The sequence below is a fragment of the Neolamprologus multifasciatus genome, chromosome 3 (genome assembly GCF_963576455.1).
Source record: "Neolamprologus multifasciatus chromosome 3, fNeoMul1.2, whole genome shotgun sequence".
NCBI classification, from domain to species: domain Eukaryota; kingdom Metazoa; phylum Chordata; class Actinopteri; order Cichliformes; family Cichlidae; genus Neolamprologus; species Neolamprologus multifasciatus.
The window spans coordinates 14,187,519-14,207,247 of NC_140441.1; the positions used below are offsets into that span (position 1 = coordinate 14,187,519).

Sequence of the window (19,729 nt, forward strand, 5' to 3'; positions counted from 1 at the left end):
TTGTTGTGTACGAAGCACAAATTAATTTAAGTTTTAATTTATGAATTTTTGAGTACATGGTGTACTAGGTTGTAATTGCATAGAAATGTATGTTTAAGGATATAAAGAGCTATATTTAATGAGTTACAGTGGAAAGAAGTGCTTGGAAATAGTAATATAAACAGAAATTTCAATTTTTCTATTAACGGAAAATATCAATTAATGATACAGAAAATATACTGTGAATAAACGGAATTTTCCGTTTTATAGCTGAAGGAAATGTCCGTAAATAGTACAGAGTATACTGTAAATCTACAGAATTTTCCGTTTTGTCATTTACAGAAAAGTCCGTCAAACTTCCGTAAAAAAACAGAAAATGTACTGGCAGAAAATTACCAGGACATTTTCCGTTTTTCTACGGAATATGTTTTTTACAGTGTAGAAGATGCACGGTGTCTCATTTGAAAGTAGCGGAACAAATGATACGAGGGCAAATCATACAAAGAACAAAGGTCACTAAAGCTGAGAAAAATGTTATCTTTGAAGAAGTCATAAAAACATTTGATACCTTTTCTTGCCCATATACGGAAGGAGGAGTCCACCAGGGACGGGGGGAAAAGGTGGTTGTTGCAGATTGGGGTCAGAGCAGAAGCAGAGACTGAATTGAAGTGATACCATATTTTTAGAGACCCAATTAGAACAGGGTTGTCTGTGAATTGTAACAGGGAAACAGGAAGGGATGAAAATAATAGTGCTGGGAGTGAGGAAGAGAAACATGATTGAGCCTCAAGGCAACACCAAGAAGCCTGAGGATCAGTCAGCCAATAGGTATACTTCTGAATGTTGGCCCAATAGTGGGAGAGCAGTTTTTAATAGTTCCACAGTCCAGTTTTAAGGGGTATTTTTACCTCGAATTTTTTGGCATTCTTTATAAATTCATAAATAATAATGGGAAATTTGTGCACTCAAAATACTGTAACGGCTGTAGTGAAGGATTTGAAGCACAACACAAGTTACTTGCTGTTAAGTTCCAGATAGGGGAATGATGGGAAGGTGTATCTGTTCATTATCAGGTAACTGTGCAACACTAGCACACCAAGGTAGGAAAGGAATGTAGTTTTCCACCAACAAGGTGATTCCCAAAGAGGTTTTAGCCGTAATCTTGGCAAGCCTTGGCTTGATGTGCCATCCGTCCATAAAACACTTCAAAAAACTGGAGAAGTGGTGGAAAAAGAAGAAGTGACAGGCCTACAAAAAAACCTATCTACAGAAAGTGAGCAGTACAGAAAGTCAAGTCCTTAAGAAATAGAAAAAAATAATCCACCAAAGACCTAACACAGGACATGAGATGCATCTGGACCTTCCATCTAATGGTTTCAGTGGAAGGGTAGCTGTCAAGAAGTTTTATTTAAGGAAGGGAAACAGGAAGAGATGGTATGCCAATTTGGACTTAAAATCAGTGGCAAGACGTCTTATAGAGTAATGAATCCAAACTGTGAGAGTCTACAGCCATCTGTAAAACAGGGTGGAGGCTCTGTCAAGGCTTTGGTCTGCATTTCAGCCAGTGGTGTTGTAGATCTTGTCAAAATTGGTGGAATTATGAACAAAGAAAAGTACCCGATTTTGATCCACCATACAATTCAACCTGAAAAGTGTCTGATAGAAAAGGGCTTAATTTTTTTTTAGCATGACAGTGATCCCAAACGCCCTGATAATAAAGTAAAAGCATAACTGGATAAAGGAAAACACAAATAATGGAACATAATCAGTCATGTATTGGCCTCACCAGAATCCAGACCTCAACATTACTGAAGCAGTGTGGGATCATCTTGACAGAGAACAGAACAAAAGGCAGAAAACATCCAAAGAAGAGCTTTGAATGTCCTTCAAGAAACCTGGAGAACTATTCCTGATGACTACTTAACCCTTATATGTTCCTTAAAGAAATTACAAGTGTTTGTGTTTTGACTTTTTGCTGCCATGATGCCAGGTCTCTCTTGGAAATTAGATTTGAATCTCAATGAGATTTTTACCTGGATAAATAAAGGATTATTGGCAAGACAGCTTGCCTCAGAGAGTTGTGTGTGTGCAGGAAAATAAAGGTGGTCTTGCCAAATACTCACTTTCGAGCTCGTTAGAATTGCACAAACTCCTTATACACTTTCCAGTTATGTTTTCAGATTTTTGAATAAATTGCAAAATATAAAGACATGAAGGGTGGTTTGAGACTTTCGCACAGTACTGTAAATTTCATCAGGCTCCAGTTAATATAAATGTTAATTTACAATGAAGTGCTCGGGCTCCATCTGCCTTTTTCGCCTAATACTTTCTGGCACATCAGAGTAGGAAATAATAAAACAGATGATGCGCTAATTCCATGTACCTGCTTTTATTTCAGGGTCCTGGTTTTGTTGGCTCACCGTCTCATTTTTGAGACACATTTTTAATGTTATTAGTAACACCTGTGCTTTTCCTGTTGAGGCAAGTTATAAGGTCTGGTCTACGGTGCGCGTTACACAGACAGCTTATGAGGTTGTAAAACAGCGGTGGACGCCTTTGTAGAAGCTCAAGGAATTTGTTTCCCGCCTAACACTGAAGTCAAGTCACAATACTTGCAAAAATGTAAGACTCGAGGAGAAGAATCAGTGCAGCGACAGAAATCACACTGTATCAAAGTCCGACTAAAGAGTCACCAGTTCTGCTACACAAATTTTCAATATTTGATATAAGGAGCTTTCATCCGGGCATTTCAGCACTAACTCTTACTACTTTTCACATCTTATAACAGACTTAGTGATAAATGATCGAGGTATCACCTTAACATCAACATCATCAACAGTTAAAAGTATATTGTTCTCCGAAATGCAGCGCAGTACAGAGAGCAGATTTATTGGTCTGCGGACTAATATCGTGAGTAAAACTACCTCCACCCTTTTGTTCTGCTCTGTTGTTGCATACTTGGACTATATTTGCAGTATGTTTTCCACTGGACCTCCACGAAAGCGCCGAAAGATTTATGATGAGTCTGCGAAACGCGCTCTTTTCTTTGTCTTAGCCAGTGTAAACATAACACGGATCCATCATGGAAATCTCAGAATGTATAAAGACCTGGATGCCTTCTGTACAGTCAGTCTAATACTGAAGCATTGATCTTTGTCTCTACAGCAGAAGCTGAGCCATCTGAGAGCCACTATCATAAACAACAGAGAGGCAGACGACAGCGTCTATGGTAAATATTCTCATATGTGGGCTAAACTGTGCTGTCATCGCAGAGACTTTTTGGTTTTCTTTAAAATATTAAGTATATGGAATAAATAACCCCGGTACAAATGAGTGTATTAAACTGTATACTGTAAATGGCTTAAAAAGTCTTCTCTCCCTACAGATAAAATCAACATCGTTCATCACACAGAAAGTAAGTCTTTAAAAACTTATCTCGGCGCGTGCAGAGGAAACCAGTGTTTGCATGCCTTTGTAGTTTCTCGAGCTCCAGTCGCAGTGCTGGGGAATTAATCCTCCGGGAAGTGTTATTTAATCAAATCCCCAGTGCCTTGTGTTTTGATCTAGTGAGTTTCACCAGCGCTAAATGAGAGTCCTTTATTTTCTTTTACCGAATGATTCTCTGTTCAGCAGTGCATATTGGATAATTTCTCCCTCAGGTGTTGCGGTGAATGGAAGTCAAAGAGGAAACCAACCAGCAGAGTCTGATTTTTACAGCAAGCCGCTTAAAGCACAGCAGGTACGTTTACTTGGCTCAGCTGCATTAATATATCATTTAATCACATCTGTTGATTATTCTGCTTGAAACAAAAAAAAAAATACTGTACACTGACGTCCCAGTGAGCAAATATAATAATGCAGCAATTCACCTAATTCTTTTGCAGACGGCTTTTTTCCGAAAATCCGAAAAACGGTGAATGCAAGTCCTATATCGATTGTGAGTATGAAATCCACTTCTTTGATTATTTAAGCCAGACTCCTATTTTCTGTTTGGCTCCAAAGACACTATTTATATTCTGTTCAATTATGACTTATAGCTGCTGTGATCTGTTGTAATACATAAACACCTTTGTTTCTTTGTTTTCTCTTTCAGAGAAATAAGAAGTAAAAAGGATGTTACACAGTCCACATCCAGCTTAACCCTCCTCTTATAGGATAACTTGTATCAGTGCATTAGTTTGAATAATTATATGTAATATACAATACAATGACAGGTTTTCAGCATCATATAGTTTTGCTTTGTGAAAACTTAGATGTTAGTATTCCTGTAATTTTGTAGATTAAAAAGCTTCTAACAGGTTTTTGTTACTGAATTTGCAGCAATTCGCTCACAATTGTAAATGTTTCAACTCAACCACAATTTTAATAATTAGTGAGGAAATTGTGTGTTTCTCATTTTTATGAGCTTCTTCTCTAGAGAAAGGCAGCGCTCACGCCAGCAAGTCTCAGCCTGTAAAACCTCCAAATGTTTCCCTCTAGAGGGCGTCATATCTCTAGATATGGCCATCGCACCCACAGTCTGAAGACATCTGTAAGTACAGATGCACCTGTGACCTCCTATTGACTGGGTGGCAAGCTTTGGAAAAATGTATCCATACATGTTGATGTATGTAATCAGAAGATGAGCACATCAATTAATTACGTCTTGCTGTGGCTGCAAACACGAAGCATGTGTTCGATCTTCGCGTCAGCCAAGAAATGTCAATATGAATCTGAAGGAAAGAAAATGAAAGCTGTAAGCCGGCTTACTGTGAAGAGCAGAAATATTAGGCATGTTAGGGTAAAAGAAGGCTTGATGTTGCCGGGAAAATCATTTTGTTTAGCTGCCACAATGCAGCCATCTCTGTGTTTTACAAATTTAATAAATGCCCTCTTAGAACGGCGCTTTTAAATCACGTCAATCACCTTTGTGAACAGCAAATATTTACGGTACGTACTTGTCAAAAATCTAAATTTGCTGTGATTTACACACCCATTCAGGAACTGGCACATATGAGCACACTCTTTCTCACACTCACAGACACCAGTTTGTTGGTATAGCCCTGCCTGTGCTTGAATGAATGAATAAGAGCTGCATGGGGAATTCAGTGAATGCATGGCTAAATCCAAGCTCAGTCTTGAAACCCAGGCAGAGGCTGAGCTGTGTGCCAACAAAGCAGCTGGGTACACGCCGGGCACATTTTTCTGTTCAATCATGCTCTTTGTGAATAATATGTATTAATGCCGTCTCTACTTAGACCTGCCAGTTAGCCTTTGGAGATGATCCGGCTTCGGGACCCCATGGCATTCGAGGCATATGTTTGCCTGTCACCTGCTGCGTTTATTTCAGGCCGTGCATCGGGCACGGCCACCGAGATAGGCCTCAAATCATTGTGTATGCAAATTTCTGAGCGCCACCACATGGAATAATTCCCTAGTCAGAGAGACAAGGAGATAGGGAACTTCAGTGTCATGCGTTGCCCACACAAAGCATGCTTCTATATGTGGGCAGCAATACATCAAACACACGATCAAAGACTGACAAACCCTGTACCCTGCATCCACTTTGAAAAAAGAAATTCTTGTGATGTTTCTGAAACATAAATCTACACACACACTTCCTGCATTGATCGTATATGTTATTTAACTGACCAAAATGACACTTTCTGTATTTCTCTATTCTGTAACTTTGTTTCTTTTTGGTCACAAAAAGTGGTCACACTTCATACAATTGTGAGTTGTAGTTTTTGTTTTTTGTTTTTTTTTTACCAAATGTGTATTTTACTATAAACATTTGAAATCTCTAAAACATTTAATTGCATAAATGTATATGTATGAACATGACTTCCAAAGAGCTATACTACTGTGCTGTGCAAATTTTAGTAAAAGTATAGACATTTAAACAATAAATCCACAAAACGTGTAAAAAGACCTCCAAATTTTTTGCTAGTACATTGTCTACTTTTTGCAGAAGTTTATGGGAATTTCCATAAATGGTAAAATTCAATTGTTAAAAAAAATCCATAAATATACAATAAAAAACTAATTACATTTCAAATAGTACTAAATGGTAATGCACTTTATTTTGGGGGGTTTTTTAGGATATATTTTCAACCACTCTATGTATAAATCATAGACTAGGCTAAATAAAAGATACTATAGCATCGCACATTGCTTTGTAAAGTCTGATTTAAAAACTCAAATTTAACATAATGGCAAACTTGCCAGAAGTGACAATGTTTAGAAAAGATGGTGTAAAGTTTTCCGCTAATGCTAGCAAGTTTGGCTAGCAAGGCTAAGTAGCTCAGTAATATACTAGAGCTCCACTTACCAAAAATAGAGTATGGACTTTTTGAATGGGCTGTGCCACATGGCAAACTACGCTATTTCTTAGCTAACTCCATTAAAAATGGTCCAGAAGGCACCAGCACCACAAAAACTGTAAAGAGGTCCAGTTCAGTAACTAGCAGAGTAATTAGCAAACAGTTAGCAGCTTCCACTTGCTATGTAATGCCTAACAGTAAGCCTAAATTTAATTATTAACTATAAAAATAAATCACCTAGCTGTCATTAAGAGGAAAATTAAAAACAGACATTCATACTCTTTTTTTTCACCTGTGAATATCTTTACTGCCGTAAAGTCAGGAGGCTATGGGTGAGAGGAACATTTTGGCTCGTACTAAGGAAAATATCCCGCTTTGTAGTTGTTCCATGCTCCATGACTGAGTTGCTAATTGTCTGCCTCGCAGTTGCTGCTGGGCCTTTTGCATATCTGAGCGTTGTTTCAAAAGAGCTAAAACAGTAAACTGAGCACAACACCACAGAGTTTAGTGACATTCAAATGCCCCATGCAAATTGTCTGCTCAAATAGGTGGGCAGGAAGTTGTAGAACCTGGTTCTTCCGGACGTTTCTTCATGTTGAAAGGAAATTTTTCTTTCCCAATGTCACCACATGCCTGCTCAGAGGGGGTTGTCTGTGTTTTCTCTGTATTACCGTAGGATCTTTACCTTACAATATAAAGTGTCTTGAGGTGACTGTTGTTGTGACTCAGTGCTAAGTCAAACTGGATTTAATTTAATATAAAACTTTGTAGACAGAATACCGTTTTATGGATTCACTATTATGCAACATGAACTTTAATTAGATTTCCTCTCTATCCTTATTCCAGGACTAGACTTGGTTAGATAGTGGAGAGACAGGATTATACAGTCAATGCATCAATAATATTATTATGACATATCTTTTTATTGGCCTTTACCAACTGAAACAGAAAAAGCCAAGCTGTCGCCACAGTCATCTACTGAATCTTGCATCCCTGTAGCACCACCGATTTTGGGACAACACTGGGATAACTTATCAGGGATAACTAGCCTTCTGAAGGATCATGCATAAACACAACCATTCAGAACCTTTCCAACATTGGCATGCACGCAACACTCTCTCTCTTACACACACACACACACACATGCAGGGACACACACAAACACCTCCCCTCCTTGCCCAGTCCCCTCTCCAGCCCCGAGATTAGGGCAGAGGATTGTGCACAGCTGCTCACCAACATCCCCGATAAAAATCAGGCAATTTCACAGTCAGTGGCATTCTTTCATCCCCTAATCCACAAACCGCATATAGTTATAGATGAACCTCACTGTGATGAGAACAAGCTGCTCAGAGCTGACCTCAACAGTAAATGTGGACAGCATTGATTATAAAGAAAAAGCTGAGCAGCTAGAGTGTATGGCACAGGAGCAAAACAAAGCGTCCAATCCAGGAGTTCATGCTGACTTTCTTTTTTTTAGCTTCCAGTTAGATGAGTTTGTGTCGCGAACCAGCTGCCATCACTCTTGTGAGCACGTGTTACTGCTAATAAAGAAGAACATTAATAATAAAACAATGTTTTTAAAGCGTAAAAGGTTTCTGAGCTCCTTCTTCTTCATAGGTCGGATTGGTTGAACTTTGGATATTCATCACCATTACTTCTTTCAACTGAATTCCCATTAACGCTTATATAAACAGCCCACTTCCACTAATCGCATTAACAGAGGAAGCCATCACTTGCAGACCTTATTTAATCTTATTCATTGTCAATGCATGCCACCATTCCTCATATTTTTCCCTTTCCGTCGCTCCTTAAGTCATTCAGTTCGCCCATTTTGTCTGACCTCCAACCTCCACTTGCAGATGAATTCTTCACCCAAGTTCAAACAGGGGACAAAAAGGTACTTCACAGGAGGAAAGGAGGAGGAAAAAAGAAGTATGAATCAAAAGGCACGGAAATGGAATTCACTGTACAAACGTCGGGGGAATTTCAATGTCCGCCGAGGCACAGTAGAGCTCTGTTCAGTCCTCGCAGGCTGTGGGGGGAAAAGAGCAGCAGCCACAGCAGGGTACATCTATTCTGACAAGTCCTTACAAACACTGAAAAGCCTGAGCAAGGTCTGTTTGTTTAAGAGGCATTAGGCCCAGCTGAAGGATAGTGAAGCATTAAGGCAATAACAGGATAATTTTAGGGTTTCGCTTTTGGTAGATTTACTTGACAGAAATCAAATTAAATGTTTCCTCTTTATTGTTTGTTTAGATTTAGAGCTCAGGAAACTTGATTACAGACTGTTTATTTAAGGAAAAATCATCATTTGGTTTCTACCTCAGCCCCTTCACAAATATGCTGAATTCAAAACTACACCTCTAGGGATCAAACAGTCAAAACAGACAGCAGGAAATAATCTGAATTTATTAGTTTTATCTTACTGATTATGAATCTCTGCGCTCTAAAATGTGATGAACGTTAATTTTTTATCATTTAAACGTACCAGAATAAATCACTGGACTGTAATAAAATGATGATTTGGAGGTAGATTCTGCGTGAATTGTGTCCACGGTAGACAGAGTTGCTGTGCAGAGAAATGGTGTTTTGTTTGCTTTTTTCCCTCCATGATGCCATCTGTGCCAATTCCACATGTATAATTCTTTTAAAAGTGTGCAGATGCTGGAAAAGTGAAGCCTAAAGAGGAGAGCCTTGAACCTGCATTCTTTCTGATTGCCAACCGGTGGCAAAAAGAAGTCCCTTTTGTCTAGGCCATAAAAAAACAGCCCCTGTTTCCCTTGATCTTTGACCTCAGTAGGTTCCTCATAAATTTATGCAGTAAAATATCAGTTCCAAGTCTCATTTAATCCAACTAGATGCTTATTTTGCAAATTACAGCCTTCAATAGCTCCTCGGTCAGACGTGCCTCTGGCTTGACGACGGCGATAGTGAAAACAGTTCGAGGCTTCACAACTAACCTTATTTAATAGCTTTGGATTTATTTTTGGTCTCATTCGTTTATGTTGTATATTGAGATGAGCAATATTAATTTATGGTTTTGCATAATTGAGTTTATTGAGTAATGAATTCATTTTTAATTACAGCACTTTATATTTGTATGTTTCCCTTATAAAAGATTATTTCAGTGCCTAACTTTTAACGTTTGTGACAGACTGTTACACCCTCTGAGTAACACTGGGTTTGGTACACGCTGTTGACAATACACACACACTTAAATGCATGTATGTATATTTAAGACATGACAGTGAATGACTAGAAGCGCTACTTTTTTTAACACCGGGTGTGCCTGTAAAGGATTTACAGGAAGTAACTGAAGGTTGCTGGCACTGGGTTATTTAGGGCTTACCTTAAGTCAGGTTAGCTTAAGTAGATTTCTCAGCACCAGCAGCCGGCCTAAATAGTACTTAATACAGAGATTCTTGTTAAGATTTGCTGCTTGCGGCCAGTCCCAAAAAGGTAAACCAAGCTAAAGGCAGGTGTTGGCTCAGTTAAAGTAAAAAAAAAAGGAAAAAGATCCCCTCCCTTCATGCCTTCTTGCACCTGGGCCTCTGATTTAATTTAAAAGCCCCACCCACTATAAGCCAGCAAATTTTACAACCTTTCACATCTTTCTGAAGGAATATATCATCCATTGCAACAGTATGTGTAATGTGTTTTAGCAGATGTTTGTAGGGAACTACTTTAACGATCATTTCTTGCTATTTTTACATGCCGCAAAAGGCTCAAAATACAGAACGGGCCTATTTTGCTTCAATATTTACTCAGAGTGCAGGCAAATAATTACTCACACTCGCAATCTGCATGTTGTACTGTCAGCTGTTATCGCTTCATGTATCAGAAGATTAAACTCCTAATAAAATATTTCTCTCCGTAATGCAGTGGCGGCATCACAGGTGTCACTCGCTCTCTTCGGTCGCACTCCGGGCCCTTAAATATCAGACGGAGAAGCTGCAGCGCTTTCAGGTGACCCTCTTTCTATCTCCTCTTTAATGATGGAGGAAGAACAGCTACATCCTGATTGATGTTTGTGAAGGCCAGCAGCACCAGGAATGATCCTTTCCCCTCTCCCCGGAGCCGGCCTCAGCCTGGCATCTGCTAAAGGGCACAGGTACACCATCCTGTGCCCTTGTCCCACCCCCACCTATTTGATCCAGGGCCAAGACTGACCCCACAGAGCCTGCCAAGGACCCCCGTTCTGCGGGCCCCGGGCACCAGACTTAGGGGCCCACACTGACTCTTTTGCTTTTTTGAGGCTTTGGGAAGATTAATAGGCCTCCTCCATAGAGCGCCTTTGTGAGGCAGCGCCCAGGCGTGTTCAAGCTGTTGGGTTTGCAGGAGACGAAAGGAGCAGCGGCTAATTCCTCTGCAGGTCAGTTTGTCTGTAGCTACTCTGCATTTTCAATGACTTGGAAAGGTCACTTCCGCACTGGCTAAGCTGGCGCGGGAGTCTCATAAACAACCCCAACTTGAGAAGTATAGAAAACGCTGCTGAGGATTTCTGTGCAGAGAAAACGGCAGTTGTTGTTTTTTTTGTTGATCTGTTTCTATCTGTGCTGTGATCTTGACCCAAAGCCCCATTTTGCATGTATCACTGGATGATCCTGGAGCCACAGCTGAACAACCAAACACCTCCCCCCGCAACGCTGTTTACCGCCAGTTTAGTTTGGATTATGGATTAATGGTGAAATGAATGACAACAAACATGCAAATGTACATATCATATTTGCACAGCCGTTTTCAGACGGGGGGGTGCCAATCATAAACAAATACGTGGGTCACCGCTGAGTGATGCGGGCAGCGCTGCAGCTTTGTCTTTTTAATACAAACTCGAACGCAGACAGTTTTAGTCAAGAAGGTTTTTCTCCTCACGTATTCCCTCACACCTGCTGCAAATACCAAAACCTAAGCCAAGAATTTCCTTGAATGCACTTTGAACTTTAAAATTTAAAACCAAGAGAAAATGTTTTTTTCTCCTCTCCCAAACTAAAAGTTTTCGGATTTTATGCAAAGGCTTTTGGCCTGAAACCATTTTAATGATTTTTCTTCTCACTCGGTTGCAGGTGACGGCCTTTGATTCTCGTCATGTCACGCCTCCAATAGTGCAGCCACCAATGACAGCCTCTTTCACCCTCTCCCTCTCCCACTCACACATACAGACACACACATACATATACTTCAGGCTTGCTCCAGGTGCCAGAGTGTGAAGGGATCAGCCAATCCCAGGACTCGTCTGAAGCTGGATGGTGGCCATCGTGTTATTAAAAGCTACGGGTGAGCTTTGCTGCTCGGCTTTCCTCTGCACTCCAAACAAATTTATAAAAAAATGTAATAATTTTTTTTTTAAAAAGCTAACTTATGAAACAAAACAGTGCTGGTAGTGGGAGAGCATTCCACAGGGGGAGGGAGAAAAATTGAGTTTTCTATTTAATAAACCAAAGCACTGAATCCCTCTTTCCATCCATTTACACGAGCTGATAAGGAATCAATTTATGGGTCATCATTGCATGATTGATGTCTCCATCTCGCTGCTCTTTGTGTCCAGTGATAACTTTCAGTCATATTATTTCCATAAACATCATTATCACATAGAGCCGTACTATCTGCTCACTCAGGACTACTGGGAAAGCTGAAGTGCCTTTGATGAGATGAGATCACATTTTAGAGGGAGCTGTCTTCTCTTTGCCTGTAGCCAAAAGCAGCCTAATTGTGTTTTGTCCCATATGTGAATTATTATTAACGCCGATTCATTTACTACACTTCCTTTGCCAATTTCCTAAATTAAAAAAATACCATGTTGAGATTTACAGCACACCCCCCCTATTTTCAGCACCGGCTTCCAGCATCACCATGGCAACTTCCAATCAGCGAGGATGGTGGAGCCTGCCGGCCGTGTGTTTGGCGCGAGGCTCTGAGAGGCGCAGGTGGAGCACATATGGAACAATGGCCTAGCTAAAAAAAAAAAGAAAGAAACACCCTGCCCGCCTGTATGTGCCAGCAGTGCCCATTTTAATCCCACCGTTACCTTCTAGTGCTCTCTGATGGAGACGTTCGGCTGCAATCACAGCCTCAGACTGCTGCTGGGCCCATGCCAGACTTCACTTGACAAAGCCAGACCTGGTGTGCTTTTGTAAAACAATGTCTCCAAAAGTCGTGAATTCAACATCTCTCCATCATTTCCTGTCCTCGCTGTTATTTACTGGAACATCAGTGACCTTGGCTGATCTTCAAGCCAAAATTTCCCATCCATTTGCTGCATTTTTATTAGCTTACCTCCACCTGAAAGCAGGTTTTACTGTATGTTGTATACATTGACGGCCATATTGAGCATTAATGACTTTTGTGCCTCATATGGCTTGTAATGTTATGGAAATCACTAGCATGTGCAGTAAATAAATCAATCATCCAAGGGGCCTTATCTATCATTGCACATTTAAGCAGTCAGCTCCTATGTAGGTTAATTAAAGCACAATGGCCAGGAGAGGACCTGGCACCCGTCCTGCTTATGTTTAAGCCTTCTCTAGGCCCGCTGGGCTGGAGCTTTCTACAGCCAGATGAAATTTGCCCATTTTATCCTCCCCCATCCCCAGCTGAATACATAAATCATCTGTAAGGGCCTCGGCTTGGACCCTAAATTCCATGAACAATGGTGTTTGTCCGCAAATACCACATATAATTGCTGGATACTCTTCAAAGCAGAAATCTTGTTTTTTTGCACTTATCTGAGGGCATATAGTGCAGATTTTTGTGAGTCACTTCATCTGGTTTTGGAACAAATCAATTAAGATGTTGTGCTACATCCAGCAAGGATATTGGGTGAAGGGTTCTACTACTGATTCGCTTTTATGTTTGGTCTGAGCACTGAGATAAGAATGAATGGCATCTGTGATTAGAGCGAGGCTGGGTGAGTGAAAGATATGTCAAAGTTCAAACTAAGGTATATTTTAGATCAAAACGTCTTAATTCTAAATCAGACCTCTGTCAGCCGAATAGTATGCCAGTTTACAAAGTAATGCTTGAATACTTTCCATTATATTAATATGCACAGGCCTACTCAGTGGGAAGCATTAGTTTAGCCCAGGGCTCTAGTATTTATTGTGCCTATATAAAAAAGTCCCTGTGAAATCATTTAGCAGACAGCTAGTAGCTAACACTGCATGTACCGAAAACCTACCTGCCAGCTGCCATGCTCCTAATATGCATAACTTAAAGTCTTAATTCAGTTTAAAGGAGTCTTTCAACATTTTTGTCCTTGCACCATGTAAAACAGTCAGGCAAAGCTTTCCCAGAGATGAGCAGTTTATTTAGAGTGTTCTTCATGATGTGCAAAAGTCAAACCAAAAAACTCTCCAAATCTATGGTGGCCCTGAAGGGTCAAAAGCACCACTGCTTAAGGAAATACCCAGAAAAAGAAAAACACAAGACACAACAGAAGTTGAATAAAACACAACAGAGATAGAAAATAACAAAGTGTCATAAAACACAAAGGTAGAAAAAGATGCAGGTAATATGTGATTTAATCTCATGAGTCATATAATTTTATATATACATGTTAGCCAGTAGCCGTTAGCTGTTAGCTTGTCACTGTTAGCTTGTCACTGTTAGCTTGCCACAGCTGTTCCATTGTGTTAATGTCTCCTCAAAAATACTTCTGTGTAGGGTTTTTTTTGTGTGTTTCCTCTGTTTCTTATGTTTTACTGAACTTCAATTGTAACTCAATAACTTGCTAATTTACACAGCTAAATAGCTCCCAATAAGACAAATACTCTTGACAAGTCATTCCGTGATCCAGACAAGAAAAAACTCACACAAAAGAAAACATTCCTACTGAAAGAAAAACCCTCGTCTTGATGTAGCCCAGTCATATTGACCATGAAATCACCAGCACTATAAAAGTCAGGAGATGCAGAGGAGCCTCCTTCCCAAACACTTTACCTCCACTACGGCTCAGAACAAAGAAACGATAGTAAAGTATGAACAAAGGAATAAATGACAGGAAACATCTACAACACAATAAAAGATAGACTGCATTTACCTTCAGCTGTGCAATTGCTTTGATGTTAGCTGCAACATAATGCTAACACAAATAAACCCAGAATAGTAAGTGAAGCAGTGTTACCTTGGCAATGGCAAAACATAGCAAATAAGCACATGTAGAAAATAATATACTGTGGTGTATAAAATTCATATTTATGAGACAAGATGTGAGGATGAAAGTGTTCCACTGCTCATTCACTTTATCACATACCACAATACCCCTTTTTACACCAGGCTTTCATACCATTTTTTCTTTTTCTGCTGCTAAGTTGGGAAATTTAACATGAGTCACTAAGATGAGAGGGATTTCAATGCAGACTTCCACAGAGGTTATATGTTGACCAACAGAACTACACCTCTAAGCAACTTTTTACTAGCCTTGTGTATCTTTAGCTAAATTTAGACTTAGCAAAAGTTATTCAAGAGTCTAACACTAGATGTGGTCAATTAAAATGCAAATTATGCAACTTACTAATGAGCAAAATAGTGCAAAAATGACCAGTCGGACCAGCTTATTAACTGTATGCTAAATTTCATGTCACATCTCTCCAGTTAAAGATGTGCAGTTCCCATTAAGAAGTAATTAGAAAGGCTTTCAAGTGAACATTAGCATCATTCCAATCTTGCCTCCCACTCTGGGAGGATCAGAGTCGAGGCACCGGGCCGATACAACTCCTCGTGGCCCTCGGCTGTCACTGATAACAACTGTATCTCATTATCCTCCTTGCGGGGGCCATGGAGGTAGTGGCAACCGTAAACACCATCCTCCTATCCACCCACAATAGACCGTTCACCGACAAAAGGCACTCTCGGAGCCTTGAACCCAAGCCAAAAGCTCTATTCATGTTGCCATGTACAGCAGATGTCTCTGTGAGCCTATGGAAGGTTACAGATCTGTTTCTCATGCAGACAACAGCAACACAACTTAGCGTCATAAAGAGAAAGTTTGCTAACCATTTGGGATTACCGGGATTTCCAAACTGGCTCTTTACAACCAAACTGAAGACAAACACAATCTGACTTGGGTATTAACACACAAACAGATATAGGGTCATTGTCTTATTGCATCACCAACCCTCTCCATTTATATTCTCATCTAAAATTTCCCGAATATAATTTTGATTCCCTTAGCAGCAAAGCCTCCACCCCCAGACGCCATCCGCCAATCGCCACAGGTTTGATGATGTTGTGTAGTTTGTTTGTTTTTTAGTTACATATAGTGTTCAGCATTTTGTCTCTCATTTGTTCCAGATGTGTTGTGGAAAATCTGTTTAGTCTTTAAAAACTTCAATTCTTTTATTTTGAAGTTGGTTTGGTGCTTCTTGGTGATCACACCAAGAATCATGTCAAGAGTTCCCCTACTTGTAAACAAAGTGTCCGAATGTGGATCGGTGAACACTCGCGTCCTCTTGAATTGTTTTCCAGCTTCCACTCTTGTGATCAGGACACAAACTGAATCACTTTTATGAAGTCCAGACTTTTGTGTCAGTAACAAGACTTTTAAAGCATTTATTTATAGGAATAAATCACGAGAACAACCCCCACTTCTAGTCTCTTCTCTTTAATTGGACCACCTGACTCCCTGTATTTTTAGAGACGTCGTTAGCGCAGAGGTTGAGATTCGGTTGAATTTTCCAGCCTGTACTGCGAAAGATTACCAACTGTGTTCAATAAAAGTGAGTCCGATTGTGTTAGTTGAATTGTACTTGTGAAGTAGACCATACTTTAATCACTGCAACTTGAAGAGTATAATTTATTTGTTTTGCTCTGCAGTAAAAAAAAAAAAAAAAGCTGGATGTTTAACACATTATTAAATATACTATTGTTTAGCATCCCATTGATTTCTTTTGGTAAATCAAAGACAAATAAATGTTGATGTTTGAGCTCAGCTTAAGACGCTCTTCAGCTTTTCTGTGTTTAATGCTGTTTTAAATTTAACCAAAGAAGTTATTCAGACAGATACCGCTTTGGGATCTGGGAAATTTCCATGTGTAGCTTTAGTTTGTTGTAGATGGTAAAACTGAAGTTAAGCAGTCTCCCAGGGGATTATGATAATGCAGTTCTGGTTTTCTGCGGTGTAATCTTACTGCAGTTCTTTTCCTCGCTGCTCTGCACATATGGCACCTATAGTATATGCAGCCTGTTCTTTTTTCCTCTACCTGTTTTGTTCCCTGTTCTCCTGTTACAGTTGTTCTTTATGTGAATTTTGAATACAGATTGCAAAACAGATCAAATGCGACTTTGACCTCATACTTGCTTTGTTTCTTTATTATGTGACCGACTCATCTTAATTACTTACTAAAACCTAGTCGTTTTTATTCTGCACTTGTTCGACCTGCAGAGAAATACTAGACAGACTCTCCAAATCTGTTTTAATATCGATCAAACACACAGTGTGTGTGAACTTTCGGTTCACTGAAAACCTTAAGCCTTTTGATGGCCCTCGGAAAATTGACATGTCAAACGCTGAACTACAAAAAAACACAAAACAGCACTTCATGCATGAGTGACAGCGTTTTCATTCCCCCTGCGACGTGCACAATGACGACTTCAGAAAAAACACAATAAGGAAATTCAGATTAAGAAGCAGCGCTTTATGAAATTAAGAAAACAATGGCACCATAATCAGCACACAGTGAAACATCTTCTCCAACAACTCGAGCCATTATTAAAAAAGCGAAACAAATCAATCATTACCGAGTGCGGTACCCCTGCTTTCGTTAGAAAATCATATAGATTAAATGTTAATCATAGCTAACTCTATACCAATGGGCTTCTGCCAAGATGACAGATGGACCATTAATGAGAATAATGAGGGGATCTTAGTCTATACACAGATATGGAGATGCGACAACAAGCATAACACCACACTTGGCTTCCAAAAAACTGTTATTTCGACAGAAATAGAGGCAGATAATCAGTATGCACATACAGGCCTGCTTCTTTCCCAAAGTCAAAGAGTATGTGTCAAAAAATGTGAGATCACTGCAACGTGAATGCAGACATGTTTTAAGATGTTTGCGTAGTGGTGGCTGCCACGAGAGACTGAGGGAAATCGGTGGTAACACCTGTCACACACATTCAGCATCAGATATTAGCATCCGTCTCTTTTACTGGTCTGCGAACGATGAATAATTACTTGTTTAAAAATCTGCCTATTAGCACTAACCAGGTTATATTGGACATCTGTCTCCGAAAGCTGACTGATATATAATTGGCCGCCATCATATTGTGCTTCAGTCTACGGCGAAGCACGCTGGCACGACAGGCACCGCGAAGCGCCGCCGCCCCTCGCTCCGGCCTTGTGACGTAGCTCCCACATGTCGGCTCCGCCAGCGAGTCGAATGGAATTGTACGAGATGAAAGTTGCAGCTGAAACAGAACACATATGTCCATACGTGGCGCTCGGTGGCACATTATTGGCACGGTGTTTTCATCGGGTCTGATAACATATGTTTCGAACTCGGGAGGTTTTGGGCAGGAGGGAATAGCGCTGCGTTTGAAGTCAACTGCCGCATTAAGCAGAGAAGCGGCACAGTTGTGTGGAGATGCTCTCTTGTTCAAAGGGATGGAAGGAACCGCTCCGGGGAGCGTCCAACATCAAGAGCTGACCCCGGCACTGTTTCCCGCTACCTTCTGCCATGCATCCCGCCGCCGTATGCTGTGATTCCCAAAGACCGGCAGGCCTGTGCCATCTGGCCTCACTTCGGATTCCCTGGACACATATTGGGAATCCAAACTATGCCACCTCCCCGTCTCTCCCTTCCCTCTGTGCTCTTTCCCTCTGGGTTGCCTCTACGCCTCCACTTCATCCCTGCTTGAGTGTTGGCTCAAGTGGAAGGGGTCTGCTCTCCAAGTGATCCCAATTGCCCTTTTCCTTTTTAATCCCCTTGTGATGGGATCCAGTAGGAGCCCTTTAAATTCAGAGGGAAACTGTCAATAGTTTTTAAGATGAAGCAAAATCCCCCTGAGGGTTATCCACCTAGTTTACTCCGTCTCTGTTATAGTAGGTTTGTTTCATTACGTGACCTTCAGAGGACGTGCTGCTCTTCAAACTGAGTGACTTCCTCTCCACCTATGTGAAAAGTGAAGAGCCCTAGATCATGCCTGACAATGAATTGCTGCTGCAAATCTTTATATTTTGGAGCAGTGGCTGTGGTGCAAATGTGTTTACAGACTAACACAAAGAGAGAAGAGGCTCCAGGAAGAGAGCAGTGGTGGGCTGTGCAGCATGTTCTGTAGCACTGCCACAGATTTCACACTCCTTTTGTGTGTCTCTTTCTCTTCCTCTCCTCTGGGCGTCGCCTCAGTGGGGAATTCAATTCCCTAATAACTGGGGAATCAAAGTTGGACAGCACCACTGCTGAGAATCATAAAGGAAGCAGTGGAGTGGCTGGCCATTCATTCATCCAGGCCCATTACATCGTATACCAGATGGACACTGCACGTCACCGGGTGACATCTCAAGACAGCCGCGGCCGCCTGCCTGCCCGGCATGGAAAAGATGAAAGTTACGAGGGAGACGGGAGGCAGGTTGTGTCAAACAGAGACAGATCTGATCAACAACTGCACAGAGATGAAATCAAAGTGGCTGAAGCATGTGGCGTGAGGCATCTGGTATTCTAGAAAACAGAAGCTAGCGTAGCTGCCAATGCTTTCAGGGGAGAGAAGCCTCCCCCCGCTCAGCGGCCTCAAGCCAGTGGAAGTGCTGCTGGCGAAGGCTGTGTTTTAAATCCACAAGAGGTGTGTTTGTTGGCCGCGTCGTCCAAAGGCTGCTTTGAGGGGAGTGGGCATGGTAGTTTTTGCAGGTGGAACAGACACAACACAGACAAGTGACAAAGGTCCCGGCCTGGATTCAGACCAGGAAGTCATGTTTACAAGGCACACACTTTATACCGCAGAGCTGCCAGGACACCCCTGTGCAATGTTCTCCAAAACACAACAAGTATAAACACTAGCTTATTTACTCCGAGTAAATCAATAGGTAAGGTGACGGCAGGAATTTGCGTCTATTGGAAACGTGCCAGAATATTTTCTCAAACGTCTTATCTGCAGGACGAGCCAAGATCGGATAGCAGATTTCTGAAATGCTCATTTTCGGATTTACATCACCAGATAATAAATTTCTCTTTCCAAAAAGCAAATTACAGTGTACAGCAAGCTAAAACATGCGGGTTCATGCGCTGTGTAACAACATTATGTATGGCGTATCTGTGTACATCTGCACGTCAAGTGTAAAGGACCTGTCAAGCCCTCCTGGCATTGATTTTTACATTTCATCCTACTTCCTGCATAGAGCGCTGTGAGCATCTGATCCCCTAATCTCAGAATGCCAGCTTTCACTCAATGTCATCTGCCAATGAGCTGCAACCAGGCGCCCATCCTGCCTCTGGCACCAGAACTGCACCCAT

At 41.0% G+C, this 19,729-nt stretch overlaps 1 protein-coding gene across 1 annotated transcript in view; it reads left to right on the forward strand.

Annotated features, from left to right (window-relative positions):
* LOC146521730 (B-cell scaffold protein with ankyrin repeats-like) overlaps positions 1-7,437 on the forward strand; it is a 29,496-nt gene extending 22,059 nt beyond the window's left edge. The window contains exons 12-16 of the mRNA XM_085149274.1: positions 3,145-3,208; positions 3,365-3,394; positions 3,639-3,718; positions 3,864-3,916; positions 4,073-7,437. Coding sequence (XP_085005400.1) covers positions 3,145-3,208; positions 3,365-3,394; positions 3,639-3,718; positions 3,864-3,896 — 207 coding nt within the window. The 3' untranslated portion in view covers positions 3,897-3,916; positions 4,073-7,437. The remainder of the gene's footprint in view (positions 1-3,144; positions 3,209-3,364; positions 3,395-3,638; positions 3,719-3,863; positions 3,917-4,072) is intronic.
* The last annotated feature ends 12,292 nt before the right edge of the window (positions 7,438-19,729 follow it).